Raw genomic sequence first — 20,765 nt, 5'->3', positions numbered from 1 at the left:
TATCGCCTCCAAGCTAGTGGGAAGAGGTGGAGCTTTGCGTTCGTGAAGTAGGTTCCGCAAAATGCAGCTCCATGCCGCCTAACCATCCAACCTTTGAGTAACCACCATTAACTAATCGACAGCGGCACAGACGTCTCAGGCCTGCCGGTATCGCGGAATCACAAGCTGTTGCCGCAACAACTCAAACTCTCGGCGGCAAACTCCTCTACCAAAGACACTTACGGTTACAGGCAAGTGGACATAAGTGTGGGATTTCGACGAACGTTTTCATGGCGTTTTGTTATAGCAAACAGCAGCAATCCCAAAGGATTACTAAGCGGATATGCAGAACAGGAAAACTTGCCACCTGCTCAACTGTCAGTCTTTCTATCATTTTTGAAGAAGTAGCCGACCCTCGCATTCGCGCGCCCCTTCAAAAACACCGCAATATAACTACCGAAAGTAGCCCCTCGCAGCCAACTAAGCACTACTGACTCCCCTATCTTCTCGAAGGTTCCGAAAACGGTAATATGCACACCTTTCGGAAAATCTTGGGTGAAGCCTAGCCAACCATCGACTTCCTCTCCACGCAACCATGCTTATGCTCTGCATATGGTGGCATCTGCTGGGAGTAATTTACGATGAACTGCTAAACCGGAAGAGAAGATATCGGCATATCGCTACAAACTTCTGATGTGTTTGAGCCAAACATTGAAAAAAGCATGGGCGCAACTTGAGGAGAGACATGATAAACTTATTCTATAAGGCCTACAAATAAGTTCTGTCGGTTTTTTTTTTATATTTGAAGTTTTATTGTGAAAAATTGGTTATACATTCATTGTTCAAAGTATTGCCCATCGCTAGCCACAACTTTCTTCCATCTTTCAAGCAATTCATAGATACATTCGCGCCAAAAATTGGTCGGCTTGGTCGCTATCTACTCATCGAGCAATTTTTTGAGTTCGTCGTAATTGGAGAAGTGCTGGTCAACCAGGCCATGCTGCATCAACCGGAACAAATAGTAATCAGAAGGAACAATATCTGGAGAGTACGGCGGGTGGGGTAGGACCTCCCATTTCATCGTTTCTAGATATGTTTTAACGGGCTGTGCAACATGTGGACGAGCATTGCCATGTTGCAAAATAACTTCATCATGCCTTTGCTGGTATTGCGGCCGTTTTTTCTTGAGTTCGCGGCTCAAACGCATCATTTGACGTCGGTAGAGTTTGCCCGTGACCATTTCGTTCGGTTTTAACAGCGTATAGTGCACCACACCCAGCTGATCCCACCATATGCACAGCATGATCTTCTCACCATGAATATTCGCTTTGGCCGTCGATGATGAGGCATGGCCGGGGTATCCCCACGTTACCCGATGCTTGGGATTATCATAGTGGATCCACTTTTCATCGCCAGTAACTATTCGATGCAGAAAACCCTTCCTTTCTTATTGTTCGAGCAGTTGTTCGCACGTGAAAAGACGACGTTGGACGTCTCTTGGCTTCAGTTCATTCCCATTGCTTTTAAACGATGGGAAATGGATTGCTGAGTGACTCCAAGTGTTTTTCCAAGTTCTCCTCGCGTTTGCGATGGATCTTGGTCGAACAATGCCTCTAATTCTTCATCTTCAAAAATTGTTGGCCGTCCGGCGCGCTCTTCGTCTTCCAAGTCAAAATTGCCACTTTTAAACCATCCAAACCACCTCTGACACGTTTGCTCAGATAGAGCATGGTCACCATAAACTTCCACCAAAATGCGACGACTTTCGGTAGCTTTTTTCTTCATATTGAAATAATGAAATAGAACTCCCCGCAAAAACACATTATTTGGTACAAAATTGGCCATTTTCGTTGATGAAAAAAGTATTGTTGTTTACACTTCAATTAAATAATTTATACTGACGTTCGTGCCTATTGACAGTAGCTTTCCGATGAATGTTTGGAAATGTGGATCAATGGAATAAAAAACAAGCTACACCATCTATTGTGAAAACCGACAGAACTTATTTGTAGATCCTATACAACATGACAATGCTGCGGTGAAAACATATTTGGGAACGCTTCAATGGTAGTCCAGTCATTAAAGATGAAAACCGGGTCAAGGCCGATTGACATGATATTTGGGGTGGGGGTGGAGGATGGCATAAGAAGCAAAAGTTCTATAGCGCCGATGTACGAATACGCCCTGGCTGCCCGAAAGATGGGCAAAAGTCTTTTATTTATTTATTTAATGAGGACAATACACAGAAAGCAAATTTCTTATTACATATTGTCCTCAGAGGGAGGAGCAAGTAAATGGCATATTTTGCGCTTAAAGCTAGAGAGGGACATAGAGTCAAAGGAACCAAGCTGTAGGGCATTGTAGGACCGGCAAAACCTCGGGATCGGAGAGTGAAAGTAAATCTCGAGCTCGGCGAAGGGTACATCAAAAATGTCCGCATTACGTGTGTTATGAGATGAGGCGATACGGATATCAAGGAAGATACGGCGTTGCTGTAGGGAGGGGAGATTGAGGGAGCGGAGTCATGACGGATAATCAACCCGTGGAAGGTTCTTTTTATAGAAGAGGGACCGGGTGAATTTGCGTTGTACAGCTTCAAGAGCGCGGCCGCCACGGATGCGGTAGGGGAACCAGACTACACAGCAATATTCAAGTATGTTTTTGACAAGGGAATTGAAGAGTGTTAAGGAGGGCTGGATTGAGGTAAAGTCGGACGAGGAACGTAGGATAAAACCAGACATTTTGGAAGCTCTATTGATGATATCAACGAAGTGGGAATTGAAACGAAGTTTATCGTCGAATATTACACCCAGGTCTTTGAAGGAGGTCAGTAGTGAAAGGGGTTGACCACTGAGAGAATAGGAAAAGGATGAAGGGAGGGTTTAAGGGAATAGCGCATCCAGTGGCATTTGTTGACATTCAGTGTTAGCTTGTTGACCGAATACCAACGGGCTAAATTATCAAGATTGGATTGTAAGAGAGCACAGTCCAATGGAGACGAAACAGAGGCAAACAATTTAAGGTCGTCTGCGTAAAGCAAATACGGACAGGTGAGGATGGAGGCGAGGTCATTGATAAAAAAACAGGAAGAGTAGGGGGCCAAGTGTAGAGCCTTGGGGAACACCAGAGGAAGGAGAGAAGGAACCAGATGAGTGACCATGAAAAGAAACTTTGCAGGAACGGTATGAGAGATAGGAGGAAAGCCAGGAGATGACTGAGGGGGGGAAGTCTAGCGAAGAAAGTTTAGAGAGGAGAATGTTATAGTCAACGGTGTCAAAGGCTTTGGAGAAATCAGTATAAACAGCATGTACCTCCTGCCGTGAATTCAAGCGTTTAGCAACAAAGTTGGTAAAGACCAGAAGATTTGAAGCCGTTGATCTATGTTTCACGAAACCATGCTGCTCTTTGACAATGAGGTGACCGAAGTGCGCGGTCAACCAGTCGTTGACGTATCTTTCTAGGATTTTGGAGCAAGAGGAGGGAAGAAAAATGGGGCGGTAGTTCACAGCAAGGGAAAGGTTTCCGCTCTTGAGGATAGGAATGATAAAGGCCTCTTTCCAGAGACGGGGAAAGTAACATTCGTCTAGACTTTTGTTGTAGATTATACACAGGGGGAAGGAAATGTATTTTCTACAGTTAAGGAGGAAGAGATTAGGAAGCCCATCGGGGCCAGGTTCGACATTGGGGTCAAGGTTACCAATGAGGAACTCAACCAAGGAAGGCGTAAGGAGAGGAATGGCTAGTGATTCGGAGGAGTCTGTGGTTACGAAAAGTGTAAAGGGTGAAGGACTCGAGGGAGAAAACACTGAAGAGAAGTAGGTGCAGAGAAGGTCGCAGGATTGTTGTGGGAAATTGGCAGTGGAGTCAGTGAAGCTGATAGAAGAAGGGACAGATTGAGTTGGATTACGAGAGTTGCGAGCGTGAGACCAAAAGGGTTTTAAGTTACCGCGGGCAAGGGCGGCGTCGACGCTCAATAGGTACCTTTTACGCACTTTTCTGACCATTGACTTCACAGTAGATCGTATAGCCTTAAAGTGAGCAAGGTCGGCGTCATTTTTAGAAGCCCGAAACTTCTTCCGCAGTGTATGTTTCAAGCGAATGTTAATATGAAGTTCCGTTGTGAACCAAGTTAGGTAAGAACGTAGGCAGAGAGGGGAAGAAAGGACATAACAGGAGAGGAGATCAGAGAGGATATTGTAGAAGGTGCTAAGAGCTTGATCACACGATGAGTTACTTAATATATGTACCCAGTTGAAAGCTGAGTTCAGATCGTCAAAATTGGCTTTGCGGAAGTTGAACTTAGTGGGTTTACGCTTGGTTTTGGGTTTTGAACGAGGGAGCTCCGCTTCAAATTCAACCGCGGGATGGTGAGCGTCGGTTTTTACATACGGGGATGTGCCAGGAAATAAAGAGAGGTGGCGCTCGGGGAGGTTGGAAAGGAAGAGATCGAGAGTGCGCCCCAAGGAGTTTTTGGTGGCATTGAAATTCAAGGCAGAGCAAGTATACATAAAGGAAGAAAGTGGGAGGGAAGAATGGGAGAGGTTGTTGGAAGGAATTGGAAGGCTAGGATGATTAGGCCAGTTGAGCATGGGGAGGTTGAAATCTCCACAAAGGAAGAAAGGGAGGGAAGGGAATCTGACGGTAAGGAGTTCAGACAAACTGTCGAACAATTCTTCATACAGGTGAGAAGGGCTAGCACAGGGGACATATACACAAGAAACAATGAACGGGAGGAAGTTGGGCGGGGAGACACAAAGAGCAACACAATCAAAAGGAAAGCCAGAGGAGGAGAAGACGAGTTCAGCGGGGAGTGAATCTTTTATAGCAATTAGGACTCCACCGCCAGTGGACTTACGAGAAGCATCCCGGTCCCTGTCACAGCGGAAAGTGGAGTACCCTTCGGGGAGCTACGAGTATAATATGGCATCGTCTAGCCAGGTTTCGGAGATACAGATGGCATGGTGTTGCTGAGCCAGCGCGGATAAATTGAAGGCCCCCAGCTTGGTTCTTAAACCCCTGACGTTCTGATAAAACAGACGGACGGTGAACATGGATCCAGTTATATAGCTCGGCGAGGCAGGCGGGTTGTCCTGAAATTTACCCGCAAATTGGGGCGCTTATATGGCTTGATGAATACACCTTCAGGCCAGAAAGAAGGGTTGCCGAGGACATCAACTTGATGTGAATAAGTAACCTTGAAAGATGCAATCACCCGGTCGGCGTTGTCGTCTTTTGTGAATTTAATGCAGGACAGAGGAGAGAGTAAACCAACTTTGCTCCTTATATACTCCAGAACATCGTCCGTAGAAGTCGTGAACGCTAGCCTGGAGATGAAGAGCTGTTTAGGTGGGGACGCCACCGTTAACTTGGGGCCACTGGTATGGATGGATGAAGTGCCAGGATATATGGCGGTAGCGGGAAACGGAGCTTCGTTGGCGACAGGAACAATGGCAGAAAGTAGGGCGGCTGTGTTCCGATTCGAAACTTGCTGAGGAGGCTGCGAATATTGTCCCGTCGTAGGCGCGATGGAGCGAGACAGGATCGGAGGCTCGGTGGACCGTAACTCGTCGCATGGGGGCCACTGGATTAGGGGTGTAGAGCCGGTGGAAGCAACCCTGATGTAGGAGGGCAATGCAGGCGAATTCAACACAGATTGAGAGGCCTGGTGCATAGACTCCTGAGATGATGTTGATGCTACATTGTTATGCAAAGTAGGAAGCGCCTTTTCGGAAGTGCGTCTAACGGATCCCTGAGCCGTCGGGAACACGCAGATGACGACGTCGATCGCTGCATTTTTGGTACTGCACCAGTGTTGCGGTTCACGTTTTCGGCGGAATTCAGTGATTGGGCTGAATCGGGGGGCTTGGTATGGTCGTCCTTGGCAGAAGGAGATGTAGACACAGCTGGAGGTACAGTAGATACAGTAGAAGCCGCCGGTAGAGGGAATCCATTTGACTTCGGTTCCAAAGCGGAAGTCTCAACGGCGCGCTGAATGGCGGCCAAGGTCGAGGACTGTTTATTGAGCAACTGTATTGCATCAGACAGCGTGGAGCCATGGCAAGTGTTGCAGCGATAAGATATGTTTTTAGCGAACTTTGCTCGAATCTCTAAGAATACTGCAAGAATACCTAGACATTTGATGTGGTAAGATTTCCCGCAGTAACCGTCGCAATCGAGGAAGTTAGAGCGCGCGGATTCAGGTTCGTTACACTGCGCGCATCGGATGTCGTAAATTGGAGGTGGCGCCATTATTCAATAATATAAAATAATTGCCTACAAATATGCAAATCGCAGGTGAACTATTATGCACAGACAAAAAGTTGCGTCAATTAAAGAGTAATTTGTCAAAGAATGGATGACGGAATTACACACTGCGAGATTGTTTGAAAAAATAAAAAGTTCAGGGCAGATTTCCACAACTTCGAACCGACGGCTCCGCGATTGAAAGGCAGACGCTCACACTGAGCTATATATAAATTGTTAGTTTGCAAGGCTTGCTGCACTATAAAAAATGTCAATACGCAAGATGAAAAAAATCCAAAACAGTAAGTTAAAGTCAGACCGTTAAAGCCAGTATTCCGACCGTAATTTTGAAATTGAATTCACCAAAAGAAAACACCTTCACTTTGTTAATTACAGACCCGAAGTAGTTAATACAACAAGAAAAGTAACGAATATGGAAAAATGTAAATGATAATATCAAATGCAATCAGTAAATAAATCGGAAAAAATTATGGAAGAAAGCAAAATCACAAGCACTCAGTTCACAGTCGATCGTTCTCTTATAGCCAGGATGGTGACCTCAATCATGCTCTCTATTTTTTTTAGATTTTCCGGTTAAGTAGTTTCTGAGATTTAGCCCCCTTGATGAGAAATGATCGTTTTCAACCCCCCCCCCCCCCCGCACTCAAATGTTAAAACTAATACCGGCTTCGAAGAGTACTAACCGAGACCTTTAATTTGATACCCCACATAACTATATTTGATGGAAAAAATTTACACCCCCCCCCCCCTAAAATTCGACGTAAGAGGATGTAACTCACTGAATGCGTGGGCGTTCGCAGATTCCACCTTTCTTCCAAATTTGGTGTCAATCGCTATAACCGTCTCCGAGAAAAATGCGTGTTACGGACTGACAGGCAGGCAGACAGACAGACAGTAAATCGATTTTAAAAATGTCGGTTCTTAATTCACACACAGTGGGAGCAAGAAGACTACATAGGTGAAATAGTGCGTTCTGCCCAAATGTTAATGGATTGCGTTTCTATAGCACTTGTGCGTGTGTGAATCCATGTAACTAGGCAACCAGGTATAAACAATCAATTGATACATACAGAAATACAATAGGAAATTGATAAAATGTCAATGCAATTTTATTCGGATCGCCGACTTCTACGATTCATTTTGGGATCCCAAGCTGGAAAATTTTTATTGGGTTGGGGAAAAAGAAATGTCGTATTTGTGATCGAAATTTGACGCTTTATTTAACATACTTAGAATTATCTGATTTAAGTCAAATATGCGTGGTCGCAAACCATTTAGAAGGCAACTTCATTATCTCCCCCTGATAAAATCCCCCCTCCTTATTTGCAAAAAACTCAGTTTTCGCAAGCCTCTTTAGAAGCCAACTTAGTAGGAGGAGATGGTAATCACTTGGCGCCAGCTCCGAACTATACGGTGGGTGCGCTCGGACATCCCATCCGAGCTCCCGTAGCTTCTGGCGGGTCATCAAAGACGTGTGAAGCCGAGCGTTGTCCTGGTGGCACACAACACCATTCCTATTGACCAATTCTGGCCGCTTCTGGTCAATCGCCTGTTTCAAACGGTCGAGTTGCTCATAGTAGAGGACCGAATTGAGGGTCTTGCCAGAGTTGAGGAGCTCATAGTGGATGATTCCCTTCCAATCCCACCAAATACTCAGCAAAACCTTCCTGGCCGTCAATCCGGGCTTGCCGATAGATTGGGCCGGCGCGCCGTGCTTCGACCATGATCTTTTTCCCTTGAGGTTTGCATACGTGATCCGCTTTTCATCACCAGTTACCATCCGCTTCGAAAATGAGTCGAATCCGATCCGTTTCAGTAGTGCATCGCAGGCGTTGACTCGGTCCAAGAAATTTTGTTGCGTCAACTCTTGTCGCACCCAAACATCCAGTTTTTTTTTTTAATTCAATCTTCTGCAAATGGTTCCAAACGGTTTTATGGTCTATACCCAGTTCCTGGCCAATCGAGCGAGTGCTCACATACCCGGTCTACTTAAATGATTTCGACGATTTTATCGGTTTCTACGACGATTGGCCTACCAGTACGGGGTGTATTTTCAACATCCGCAGCACCAGAACGAAATCGAGCGAACCAACGTGTATGCTGTGCGAATCGTTACAGTATCGGGCCCATGAACTTGACAAATTTTTTCGGCCGCCTACGTTGCATTTTTACCTCTCAGGTAGTAAAAACGTAAAATATGACGAATTTCTGCTTGGTCGACTCCATTTTTGACGCGCTATAACTTGAGACTGAAACGTACGATCACAAGACTGTCAAAGAGACATTTGTAGTGCAGATTGTCTTCTTCAAATCGCCATATAGTATGACCCGATGCGATAAGTACAACACAAGATATATTTAAGTGTCGCCATCTATTGACAAAATACATTTCTTTTCCCCAACGCAATATTTCAAACGCGGCCAGATGCACTAATACCACCACATATAATACGCAGAACGCAACTGCGATCCTAACTGAAAAAACCCTGTCCACCGGAGGGCAGTTTCACCTCCTATGTATAGTCTTTTTGGTGGGAGTAACTTCAAAACGACATAAGTCCATCATAGTTAGAACTAATGAAAGTGCGATAATGTTGATTTGAAATTTTGAATTGTGCTGTCATCGCGTGCCACCCCTTATTAATAATGGAGTATTTAGGTAATTCGGAGTAATCTTGCGATTTTAGTGGAAGCAGTGGAGAAACTGAAAAAGACGGAGATCATGTAGCGTCTGCAAATTAAATCGTCTTCGGAACACTTATAATAAATAAAGTGACATTTCTGAAAATGGAAGTTTGTTATCCCGTGGATTTTTTAAGAACTTTAGAATGAATAATAATAATCCTTGGCGCAACAATCCAATTGTATCAGGGCCTTGAAGCGTGTTAGAACACTTCATTTAATACCGTAACGGTACACTATAGGATTAAACCCTTCCTATAGGAGGCATTGTGGTCAGCATTGCGCTCGCCCGAGATTATTACCCTGATTTTACTCAGGTACTTATTCACAGCTGAGTCGACTGATTATCCGACGTCAAATCACGATACAAATCCCGCTGCCATCAGTGAGATTTGACCCGCGACCTTCCGTATGACAGCCTTGTGCTCTAACCACTCAGCTATCCGGACTGAATAAGGATAGATTTAATTTCTCATTGAGTTTAATTGAAAGTGCTCTCAAGAAAAATTCGGTAACAACACAAATTTCAAAACAAAACGGACTCATCTATGGACCTTAGTGAAAATTCGACCCACATCTTAAGTCCATATAATTAGCGCTGGCGTTATTGTTGACTGCAAGCTGAAGTGGCGGATAGAGATACGCATAAATATATGTGTGCACTCTAAGCAGGATTATTCCCAATTTGAATACTTAAAATATTTATATCTGCGTATTTCATAAATAATAATAACCGGTGGCGCAACCATCCACATTGGATCAAGGCCTTTTATTAGAGCACTTCATTCAAGATCGTAATGGTACAGTACACTGTAGGAGGCAAAATGGTCAGCATTGCGCCCGCCCGAGATTATTTACCTGATTTAACTCAGGTACTCATTTACAGCTGAGTCGACTGGTAGCCAGCATCCAGTCACGATAACAAATCCCCTACTACCAATGAGATTTGAGAGACCTTTCGCTACGACAGCCCAAAACTCTAACCACTTGGGCCATTTCGTAAACAATGAAGACAACAGCGTCTTCGGAATATCTGGAAGGTAATCCCATTACACCCTCTCAGTAAGTTAGCAATACGAAAATTTCTACGGTTTAACGTAAATCGACCGCAATTAAAAGCTCTCAACACGGTTCCCACCTACAGTTGTTGATGAATGAAGACAACAGCGTCTTCGGAATATCTTGAAGGTAATCCCATTACACCCTGTCAGTAAGTTAGCAATACAAAAATTTCTACGGTTTAAATAAATCGACGGCAATTAAAAGCTCTCAACACCGTTCCCACCTACAGTTGTTTTTGCTCTTAATATAACCAGACGGAAAGGAGGACTTGCCACATAACTGCAGAATTGATCAACATTGGACATTCAAATGGAATAAACAGCAACAACCTACAATGGCGGAAAAAACGTGCTCATAGTTTTTAAAGATGTTCCCCATTAAAAAACGAATGTATTTTTAATCTTTGTGTAATATGTTATACATGATTTTGTATCATATCTTATATAGAATTAGATGTGTAATTCCAATGAAAAAAGTTATCAGAAAATAACCACTTTGATTACCGTCATTTTCATTAACTTTTCGGGCGGAAAAAAGCGTGCTCGAAATTATTTTGCCAATTTATGGTTTATTTATTGGAAAAAAGTGCTCAGCTCAGAAGGAAGTCAACTCAGACCCAGGGCCGTCTACATGTCCGTATTTTATGAAAGATTCGTTTAAATCGTGTCCTCATGTGTCAGATTAATACAACTCGTAGAAGTTGGGAGTCACGACAGATATGGCTAAAATTATGTTGTGGTGGGCAATGAAATTTTTTTATGACTTATTTAGGTTACATTATGTTGTCGTATGTGTAAGAATGGAAAACCGCTTTCCACCGCTTTCCCACGTTTCACAGCAATAACTGCACGTCCGCCCTGGAGTATATAATCAACAAGCCAAGAAATTGGATCCATTGGAAATCTCGCACACTCTTAGTCATTGGCAGTATATAGGTCAGTTGCTTTCGTGAAATCACTTTCCCTGACGATTTCGTCAATGAATTCCCAACGATTTTCGATAAGGTTCATGTCTGTCGTTTATGCACGCCATTGGCGGACACTGACACGATTGCCAGTCAGCTAACTCTTCGGCGTTCGGTTCGGATTATTGTAGTGTACACTAAATTCAATCGTTGCCAAATTTTCCACGAGGATGAGTTAGCATAGATCCCGATGATAAATTACAGTATTTGACTGAAATATTTATACCCAAACCAATTGTATCACAAAAGAACAAAACCCTCAATCATAGATCCACCCCCATGTTTGATCGCGTTCACTTATTGTTTGACGTCCCAACGTTTACCAAAATCAAACTCAAACATAACAAATCCCTTCTGTTGAAAAGAGCTTGAACTTTGATTAGGAGAATCGTTAAATACGGTGGTGCAGTCACCACACCACATTCAACTGATAATCTTGCGTAGCAGCTTTTCCTGATGTTATAGGAATGAAATGGGGCGGAAAGATATCGGTTTTGTTTGCCTAGACACGGCAACATAATATAACAAAAATAAGTCACTAGAAAACTAGTTTCATTATCGACTGCAAAATAATTCTAGCCGCACCTGCCGTGTGTCAGGAGGACATCACTTTAAACGGATCTTTTCACACAATATAGACATGCGGAAGGCCCTGGGCCTCAGTAGATTTCCTCGGATGTCCGTTACTCTCCTTTCTTGCAACGGGGTCCGTGCTCCACTGCTGAGTTCCTCCGTAACTACTTTCTGACTAGAAATTTTAGTACCACTTTAACGATAAAGGGCTTCAGTAATTGTTTTTTTAAAATACACAAATAATCTATAAACAAATTCAGAAAATTACTTGGAGCATGTTTTTTTTTAATAAAAAAAAAAACGAATTAAAAAAAATGACGAAAATGACAATGAAAGTAGTTACTTTATCACAGCTCCAAAAATTGAAATTACATATCTTATTCTATATATGACAAAATTTTTTTAACGGAAAACATCTTTAAAAACTTTGATCTCGTTTTTTCTCGCCACTGTATTTGACATTTCTCCCCAAGGATGATATTATGTACCGCGCATGAACATCGAGTTTTATCCTCGTACCAATCCAATTCTGAACAAATAGTTTGATCAACAAATTTTACATTCCGTAGGAAATAATCTATGTTCGACACGTTTCCCCAAGGCAGCCAAGCTGGCAGGACCTAATGAAGTAATGTTCCATGCTCAAATATAGAGGTACGCTATGCCTGATATCCAGAAATTTACGGTGCGGATTCAGCTTCAAAATTATTAAGTAGAAGATATTCTGAACGCACTCTATTGTGTTTTGAACAAAATTAATCCACGAGAGGAACCGACACTATAACGTTGCGTCATTATTCTACTACATAGCTGCAACTTTTACATAAAATCGGAAACTGCGCAATCAAAAAGCACGGACGATGGTTTAACTTTTTCATTAGATAAAAATGAGGAGAGTAAAAATGGCAGCTTAACATTAGTTTTCCACCACGAAGAGTTAATTTTATCTTTTCTCTGAATTGGATGACAGAATGGGAGTTATTTGTTTACACAGTCCAGTAAAAATTCCCGGCACCTATCACTGGACAGTACAATACGGTTGTGCATTGTCGATTATGCACCGCGCTAATGAAGAAGACACTGGAGAATTAAGTTTTGGAAAACTAAAATAGTACACAATATTGCTGAGTGAACAAAAGTGGGACTTGGATTTTTCAGTAAAAAATGTGGCGGCACCCAACTTACACTTAACTACTGCCGATCTCCAGCTGGCGATAAATTCTGGACAAATAATATTTACCTTGAAAACACAAATTGAAAAATTACAACTCCAGGCGCAGCCTCTCCAGTTTCGCACACCGCAGTGACTGAAAATTCCAAAAAATCACAGAAGTAAGTCTAACACGCCTCCAACTTGAAAACAAAAATTGCGATTGAATATAGCGGCCCGCAGTAGGAAAAGTGAAATTTCCACCGAGTGAACATAGTCGCAATTCATGAAACGATAATCAATGCCAAATTTTAACAGAATATTACTAATATGTATATTCGAATTTCTTTAGAATAGCTTTACAAAATTCATAACGTCGAAATTTTATATTAAAAGTAGGTAAATTGAAAATTAGTGTCTTCCGCCGATAATTTAGGCGTTTTAATCATTTGGATTTACATTAAAATAGACAAGGTGAAAATTGTTGACTATCGCCATTTATTTAGGCATTTTTGTCACAAGTATTTACTCACCCCTACAAACTGTCAAAGTGATATATGTATGTCAATTCTTTGCACGTGGTATATATTGTTTGTTTGGCAAGTTGGGAGCAGAATGCCGCGATCAAAAAGAGATAAAAAAAGTAACTTTGCTTGCAATATACACAGAATCAATAATTTTTAAATCTCTTACTTAACTCAATCCATAGTTTCTCTCACAAAAACTGACCGGAAGGGTTTAGCATGGAAACAACATATTGTTGAGGATATTAGGAATTGCCTCAACAAGTATCCATCCGTCTTCGTATTTTCTGTTAAAAATATGCGAAACAACTTGTTGAAAGACCTCCGGCAAGAGTTTAAAAAAGACTCAAGGTTTTTCTTCGGGAAGAACCGTATAATGCAGTTGGGCCTTGGTCGTTCCAAAGAAGAAGAATTCGAGCGAGATTTGTATAAAGTAAGTGCAGATAATCTAATATATAACCCCTGAGAACTTGCTATCGTTAACTTCAAAATAATCTACAGGTATCTAAAAGAATTGAAGGACAATGCGGCTTGCTGTTCACAGAGAAGTCAAAAGAAGAAATTCTGGAATGGTCATCACATTATTCAGCCCTTGAATATGCTAGAAGCGGTTTTGTGGCTTCCCGAACTGTGTCATTGACTAAAGGGCCTATGAACGATTTCGCACATTCAATGGAGCCTCATTTGCGTTCGCTAGGCCTGCCTACAAAATTAGAAAAAGGAGTTGTCACTTTAGTCAAAGATCATGTTGTATGCGAAAAGGGAAAAGTGCTAACGCCCGAACAAGCTAGGTTTGTTAGTATGGCATATTCTAAAGATATTTGGCTTCTTATACAGTTTTTCAGGATATTGAAACTTATTGCAATACCAATGGCGACATTCAAACTTTCCGTGAAATGTGCATGGACTAAGGAAGGTGGCTTTGAAAATCTTAGGAAAGATAAACCTAGTGAGGATGAGATGGAATACGAAAGTGATAATGAAACAATTCCTGCAGAGGCCGTAGTTCAGGATAGGCAGACACAATAATTTTTCCTATCTTTTTTAAAAGAAATAAGCTTATAAAAATATGATTAGAATATAATTGGATCAATTTAATTATACAAGGGCATTTTTGAATGCATGACAAATAAACTTATCGTTTCTCGCAGGGACACACTTAAAGAATCAGCAACGTGTATTGTTTTTCGTAATCTTAATCTGCATAATTATCTGTTGCCTAGTTTTCCTATTTAGGAAATTTTGCCACCCCAATGGAAATAAAACAGTTAAAATTTCTCCGCAAGTAGAAACTAAACTTGAGCTACTAATTTGAACTAAATAAGAAAAAATATTTGATTTTTTTGAATTCAGTAGGCTAATAAATATAAACTCCAATGATTAAGATTGCCACTGCGACTTTTAAAGTTTATTCACCGTAGAAGACTATTTGTTGTAGAGAGAGTAGAGAACTTTGCAATTCCTGCTGAATCAACACCAACGGGTCTGTTATTCCACCCGGTAGCTATCTGAACATTCGTGCGCTTTCCTATTCGCTTTCAATTTGCGTTTCTACTCTTCTTTTCAACATCCGTTGCGTATGTCTTTCGGGCAGGCCTCCTGAAGCATTGATGATGATGCTGAAAAACTGTTAAATGACTTAAAGACACTCTTCACTTCAAGACTTTATTTAGCACTAAGTACTGAACCAATACCAACAGCTCTACCACTATATCATATCTCCGCGTCCACGTGGTGAACGCTGGGAGTTCTTTCTTATCGAACAACGCGTCTAAAAACGAGGCAAATTGTACTAACTGGTCCTCCAGGTTAGGCGCTGGGTAGGGCTGACAACTGTACACAACAGAAAACCGAAACGAACCCGACAACGGAATAAAGATGCATTTTCTCATGGAGCGTGCGCTCCACGCCCAATGTGGCTGAGCAGCTAGCCGATACTCTGCCCCAATGTAAGGCTGATGTAACAACGTTGCAAGAGATGCGCTGGACAGGGACCGGATTCCTGGAGAAAAGCCACTACACCATATATTATAGCGACCATCCAGTAAACCATGTGCTCAGAGTAGGTTTCTTATCGCCTAATAAATGAAACCTGCTGTTATCGGCTTTGAAAAATATAAGCGAAAGGCTATGCACTCTGCGCTTCCGACGCAAATTTAGAAATATAAGCCTCAAACGCCCCTACAGAGGAGACTGCAGAGTCAGAGAAGGATACCTTCCACGAGGCGAAAAATGTCGCAACATTATTACTGAATGAGGTATCATCATCAACGGCGCAACAACCGGTATCCGGTACAGGTTTGCCTTAATAAGGAACTCCAGACATCCCGGTTTTGTGCCGAGATCCACCATTCGATATCCACAAAAGCTGTCTGGTGTCCTGCCCTACGCCACCGCTTCACCTCAGGCAGGGTCTGCCTCGTCTTCTTTTTCTACCATAGATATTGCCCTTATAGACTTTCCGGGTGGGATCATCCTCATCCGTACGGATTAAGTGACCCGCCCACCGTAACCAATTGAGCCGGATTTTATCCACAACTGGACACTCATGGTATCGCTAATAGATTTCGACGTTATGTAGGCTACGGAATCCTCCATCCTCATGTAGGAGGCCAAAAATTCTTCGGAGAATTCTTCTCTCGAACGTGGCCAAGAGTTCGCAATTCTTCTTGCTAAGAACCCAAGTCTCCGAGGAATACATGAGGACTGGTAAGATCATTGTCTTGTACAGTAAGAGCTTTGACCCTATGGTGAGACGTTTCGAGCGGAACAGTTTTTATAGGCTGAAATAGACTGTTGGCTGGCAACAACCGTGCGCGGATTTCATCATCCCATGATGATATCGTCAGCATAGGCCAGTAGTTGGGTGGACTAAAAGAGGATCGTACCCCTTGCATTTACCTCAGCATCACGGATAACTTTCTCCAGGGCCCTGTCCCCTTGTCGTAGGCCGTTTTTGATGCCAAATGGTCTTGAGAGTAATCCTGCTGCTGTTATCTGGCCTCGCACATTGGTCAGGGTCAGCCTAGTCAGTCTTATCAATTTCGTTGGGATACCGAATTCTCTTATGGCTGTGTACAGTTTTATCCTGACTATCTCCATCTCCATCGCTTGCCGCACAGAGAAAATCTGATCTGTTGCTGATTTGCCTGGAGTGAGGCCTCTTTGGTATGGGCCAATGATGTTCTGGGCGTATGGGGCTATCCGGCCTAGCAAGATAGCGGAGAATATCTTGTAGATGGTACTCAGCAACGTGAGACGTCTATAATTGCTGCACTGTGTGATATCTTCCTTTTTATGTATGAGACAGATAATGCCTCTTTACCAGTCGTCAGGGTTGATCCGCTGCCCCATATCTTGACCACAAGTTGATGGACCTGTTCCAAGTATGATATCAAAATCATACTAATTCGGCACATCAGCTTTCGCATCCAGTTTCTTCGACATTGACTTCTGGCAGTAACCCACGCCAACGCTCCAAACACAAAAATGGTGATTAAGCGAGTCGCTGGGCTTGATACTGCGTTCAGCCGCAACACCTACTGTCTTTGCATAGCCAATACTTCGCTATGCGTCTGCTTAGCCCGCCTATAAACTTCACAGCCAGTTAGATACTAGACAGCTACCACACTCCCCCTTGCCCCTCAAGGGGGGAAATTAGTGCGAGTACACACGATTTCAAATTGTTTTGCCCTTGAGCATAAGCGAGATGTAACGAAAATCCGATCAGCTGTGTTTCACATACCGCCCGGACTGGCCAATGTATTGGTGAGATTGGCAAGTTTTTGCTTATGGATAAGTGAATACGTGAAAAATCTTTTTGCTATATGGGTGAGCACGCCGTAGTACCAGAATAGCAAAAGCTCACCGATCTCTCTCTTACCAATACGATTTGACGAAGATTATGCCTTTTCCTTGTTTAGCGTCTTTGATGTATACAGATAAGCTTCTGCAAGCACATTCGCAAGTGGGGTCATTTTTGTAAGGGTACTGCCTATAGTAGATCTACTGTGCTGACAGCCTTCTTTGCGCCACCTAACACTCAATCGGTCGTCTCTGAGCCCGCTTACTGCAGTGACATAATTCCAGTGAGTGTGACATTCGCCTCAATGTTAGATTAAGCTGTATTGAGGAGGCTTTCCGTCCGCATTGCACAACGGTCCCCGTGTTCCAACCTCCAAGTCCATCTAGTACACTTTCGATCTCCTTCCATTCTGGGCAAAGGACACACTGCACACATCGTCTCCCTTCCTTGCAAAGAGACTAGTCACGCAAGTCAGATTGGGGAGAACGAGCACCGTAGCGTAGCTGACATATAAAAGACACACGGAACTAGACAGTTCCACCAGCTGTTGCCATCGAAAAAACGCTTCTCTGGTAAAGACAATGAATCGGTAGTGTCCTCAATTAACAGCTAAGTACTCTCTTAATCTTAAAGAAAAGGTGGAAGCAACTGCCTTTTTTGTCTGAAAAGAAACAGAAAGAGACGGGAATGAAAATATTAAACCAAAAATTACTGAATTTGAATTCAGGACACCTAATTCCATCCACCACCGGAACAGCAACGCTCATCCAAGTCGTTCGTATTACTGAAATGGAATTATATTAATACAGTGCCATACTACTACATAAAAGTGTTCACTCTATTTGTGTAAACTCTACGGAGTTTCCCACGAATGAAAATGGTCACGTTTTCCGGTAAATCTATTTCTACCACCTTAAATTGCCGCCGGTAAATCGAATCTAACTAGCTTGTGCGTTAAGCATCTCAACCACAAATGCAACCTCATAGGATTCAATAACCTGCCATGTTATCTTTTAGAAACTTCTTTGGCTAGCCCCAGATTCTCCCTTGCTATTTTAAACGACATCTAAAGCTTTTAAGTTGACCCGGAATTTTTGACACAAACCCAAGAGAGTTTTCATTGAACAGAGTTTTGAGGCTGAATGTGGAGTATTGTTATATGCAAAAGCTGCCGTCCTCAGCGTAGATAGTTTCCTAAGGTGGAATGCTGCCTCTCCACAGCGTTAGCATGTGGATGACTGGGACAATGAATATGAAATGATTATCCCACCGAACAACGCTTTGGCAACGGTATTCTTCTCCTGGTTCGGAATAGCCACGAACTCTACAAATCGTGTTAAATTGTCCAGTATAGACAGGACATAGTTATTGCCTTTCGACGACTCAGGTAATGGTCCCCCCGGTCTACATATATCTTTTCGAAAGGTTTGTTAGCTACAGGTGTAAGCACCCATGGCATTTTAGCTTGCCGATGATTCTTTTTCCGTTGACACTTTCTGTACTTCAACACGTACCTGAAGACATCCCTCTACATTCCACGCCAACCGAAGAATCTCCTGACTCTAGCATAAGTTTTGCTTGCACCTAGGTAGCCTCTGAACCTAGAATTATAATAATCTCGTAGAACTAACTGAGTTTCCTCTTTTTTCTTCAGCCTTCGTCCCGTTCACGAGCGGGATCGGCTCGCCGTGAACGGTTTCGCCATTTGGCTCTATCGAATGCCTGAGCTGGGTGCAATCTCGAGGTTTTCAAATCCCCATCTCAAGCCACCGTTATTTAGGTCTGCCTTTTGGTCGTTTACCATCGACTTCGATGTTCAGACCAATCTTGGCAAGTGAATTCTCGTTGGCAATAATTGCGTGACCATACCATCGAAAACGCCTCTCTCGCAACTTTTCCACGATCGGTGCAACCCCATAATGATCGCGGATATCCTCATTTCGGATGTAATCTAAACGTGTGACGCCAGTAGTCCAACGTAGCATCTTCGTCTCCATTACCGCAAGACGTCGTTCATTGTCTTTTACAGTCGCGGACGCTGACAGTGATTGTGCTTGTTTCATGGGGATCGGTCGTCAAAAATTCAGTTTTGTTTAGATTCAATCTGAGACCGTGTTGCATGAGGCGATCATTCCATTTTTGGGCAAGTTGCTCGAGATCATTTTCATCAGATGCTAGGAAAACATCATCTGCATAAAGCAATGTATAGGGCGCTGAACGTTGGATATTCTGTGTGACGGTGTCCATAACAGGAATAAAATGGAATGGTAAGAGGGCGCTCCCTTGATGAACACCAACAGAAACACGAAACGGTTTATCAAAACACAAAAGTGTATCAACACTCGCCACACTTCGAACTTTACTTTTCGGTTCGTGGTAGAGCAATTGAACCCAGCCCACGAGTTTTTCTGGCACTAAGTGTTGTTGTAAAGCATACCAAATGAGTTCGTGTGGCACACTCTCAAACGCTTTCTCTAGATCTAGAAATACATTGTAAAGAGGGCGATGTTTCTCACGGTGTTTCTCCATGAGTAACCACGCAGCATGCATTGCGTCAGTAGATCCGCAGTTTTTGCCAAATCCGGCTTAATTCGCGGTTATTTCAACGATTTCGCGAATACGGGTTTGACAATCGTTTGAAAATCTTCATGGTATGGGAAAGTAACCGGATTGGACGGTAATTTGAACATTCTGCTGGACTACCTTTCTTTTTCCATATTGGAACAGTGGTACTTTCTTGCCAGTTAGATAGTTTTCTTCCTTCCAGTACCAGTATACTCTGACAAGGTTTCGTGACCAAGCCACTTCAGATGAGCCCCGTGCAGACTCGGGTCTGGTCGCCCTGATTAGGCCTATGGAGCATTCGACTACTGCATCACGGTCGGCAAAGCAAAGTGAGTACAGCGTCTCCAGGTGCCACCACTATGGAAGTTCTGCTCGGCCACTTGGTTTTGGCCGAAAGGGTTGCCGCCCCGTCTTCCTCACCGCCCCCTCTGAGCACCAGTTGCGGTGACAGGTGGAACTGGTCCAAATATTGGCAATGATTGTGGAAGTGGAGAACGAGCAAATTCTTCAGTTGAAATCTGATCGAAGTATTCTCGCCATCTATCCGTTGCGTTTCGACGTTTGGTAAACAAAGTACCGTTCTTGTCATTAACGCAACAGAAGTGTTCGCTACCCTGTGTGCGTTTATTATGGCTTTTAGCAAGTCGATACAGATCTCTCTCGCTATCCCGAGTGTCCCGTTTATCGTAAAGATTTTTGTAATGGTTCGCTTGAGTGACAGCCACTGCTTTCTTTGCTTCCCGGTTGGCATTCTTTTAAATTTGCCAATTAACAGGCGTTTTATCGTCGAGAAATTTGTGGTAGACGCGTTTCTTTTCACAGACTTTCATTTCAACATCATCATTCTAAAGCCAAGTATCTCGGTTGATGTACCGCTTACCCGGCCTGGTGACCCCGAGGGTTGCAGAGGTCGCTTTGTGGATCGTGTCTTTCATTTGGTTCCATGATTCTTCCACATTCGTAATGGTCAGAAATTGTATGAGTGAGATCATTGGCCAGTGCGTTCCTCAAGACGGCAATCAATGGCCGATGTTGTCATAGGGAGCGGCTTTGCAATCAGTTACAGTGGTAAAATGTCGTCGTCTTATGAGAATATAGTCGATTTGTGTTTTACTGTCCCCACTCTAAAATGTAGTAAGGTGAGACAATCGTTTGATGAACCATGTATTCATAAGTATAAGGGCTCGGCACCCTTAT

At 43.0% G+C, this 20,765-nt stretch overlaps 2 protein-coding genes across 2 annotated transcripts in view; one reads left to right on the top strand and one right to left on the bottom strand.

Annotated features, from left to right (window-relative positions):
• LOC119660127 (14-3-3 protein zeta) overlaps window positions 1-12,919 on the bottom strand; it is a 101,271-nt gene extending 88,352 nt beyond the window's left edge. Inside the window, exon 1 of the mRNA XM_038068523.1 lies at window positions 12,765-12,919. The gene's annotated coding sequence lies outside the window, so the exon portion shown is untranslated. The remainder of the gene's footprint in view (window positions 1-12,764) is intronic.
• Window positions 12,920-13,163: 244 nt separating this feature from the next.
• LOC119660126 (mRNA turnover protein 4 homolog) lies at window positions 13,164-14,368 on the top strand. Its single transcript, XM_038068521.1, has 4 exons — window positions 13,164-13,317; window positions 13,384-13,631; window positions 13,700-13,989; window positions 14,044-14,368. The coding sequence occupies exons 1-4, from the start codon at window positions 13,236-13,238 to the stop codon at window positions 14,225-14,227; spliced, it is 804 nt and encodes a 267-aa protein (XP_037924449.1). The 5' UTR covers window positions 13,164-13,235; the 3' UTR covers window positions 14,228-14,368.
• The last annotated feature ends 6,397 nt before the right edge of the window (window positions 14,369-20,765 follow it).

The sequence above is a fragment of the Hermetia illucens genome, chromosome 6, assembly GCF_905115235.1.
Source record: "Hermetia illucens chromosome 6, iHerIll2.2.curated.20191125, whole genome shotgun sequence".
Taxonomy (NCBI): Eukaryota; Metazoa; Arthropoda; class Insecta; order Diptera; family Stratiomyidae; genus Hermetia; species Hermetia illucens.
The sequence above is the reverse complement of the archived record's forward strand: the minus strand, read 5'-3'. Positions and strand labels throughout refer to the sequence as shown.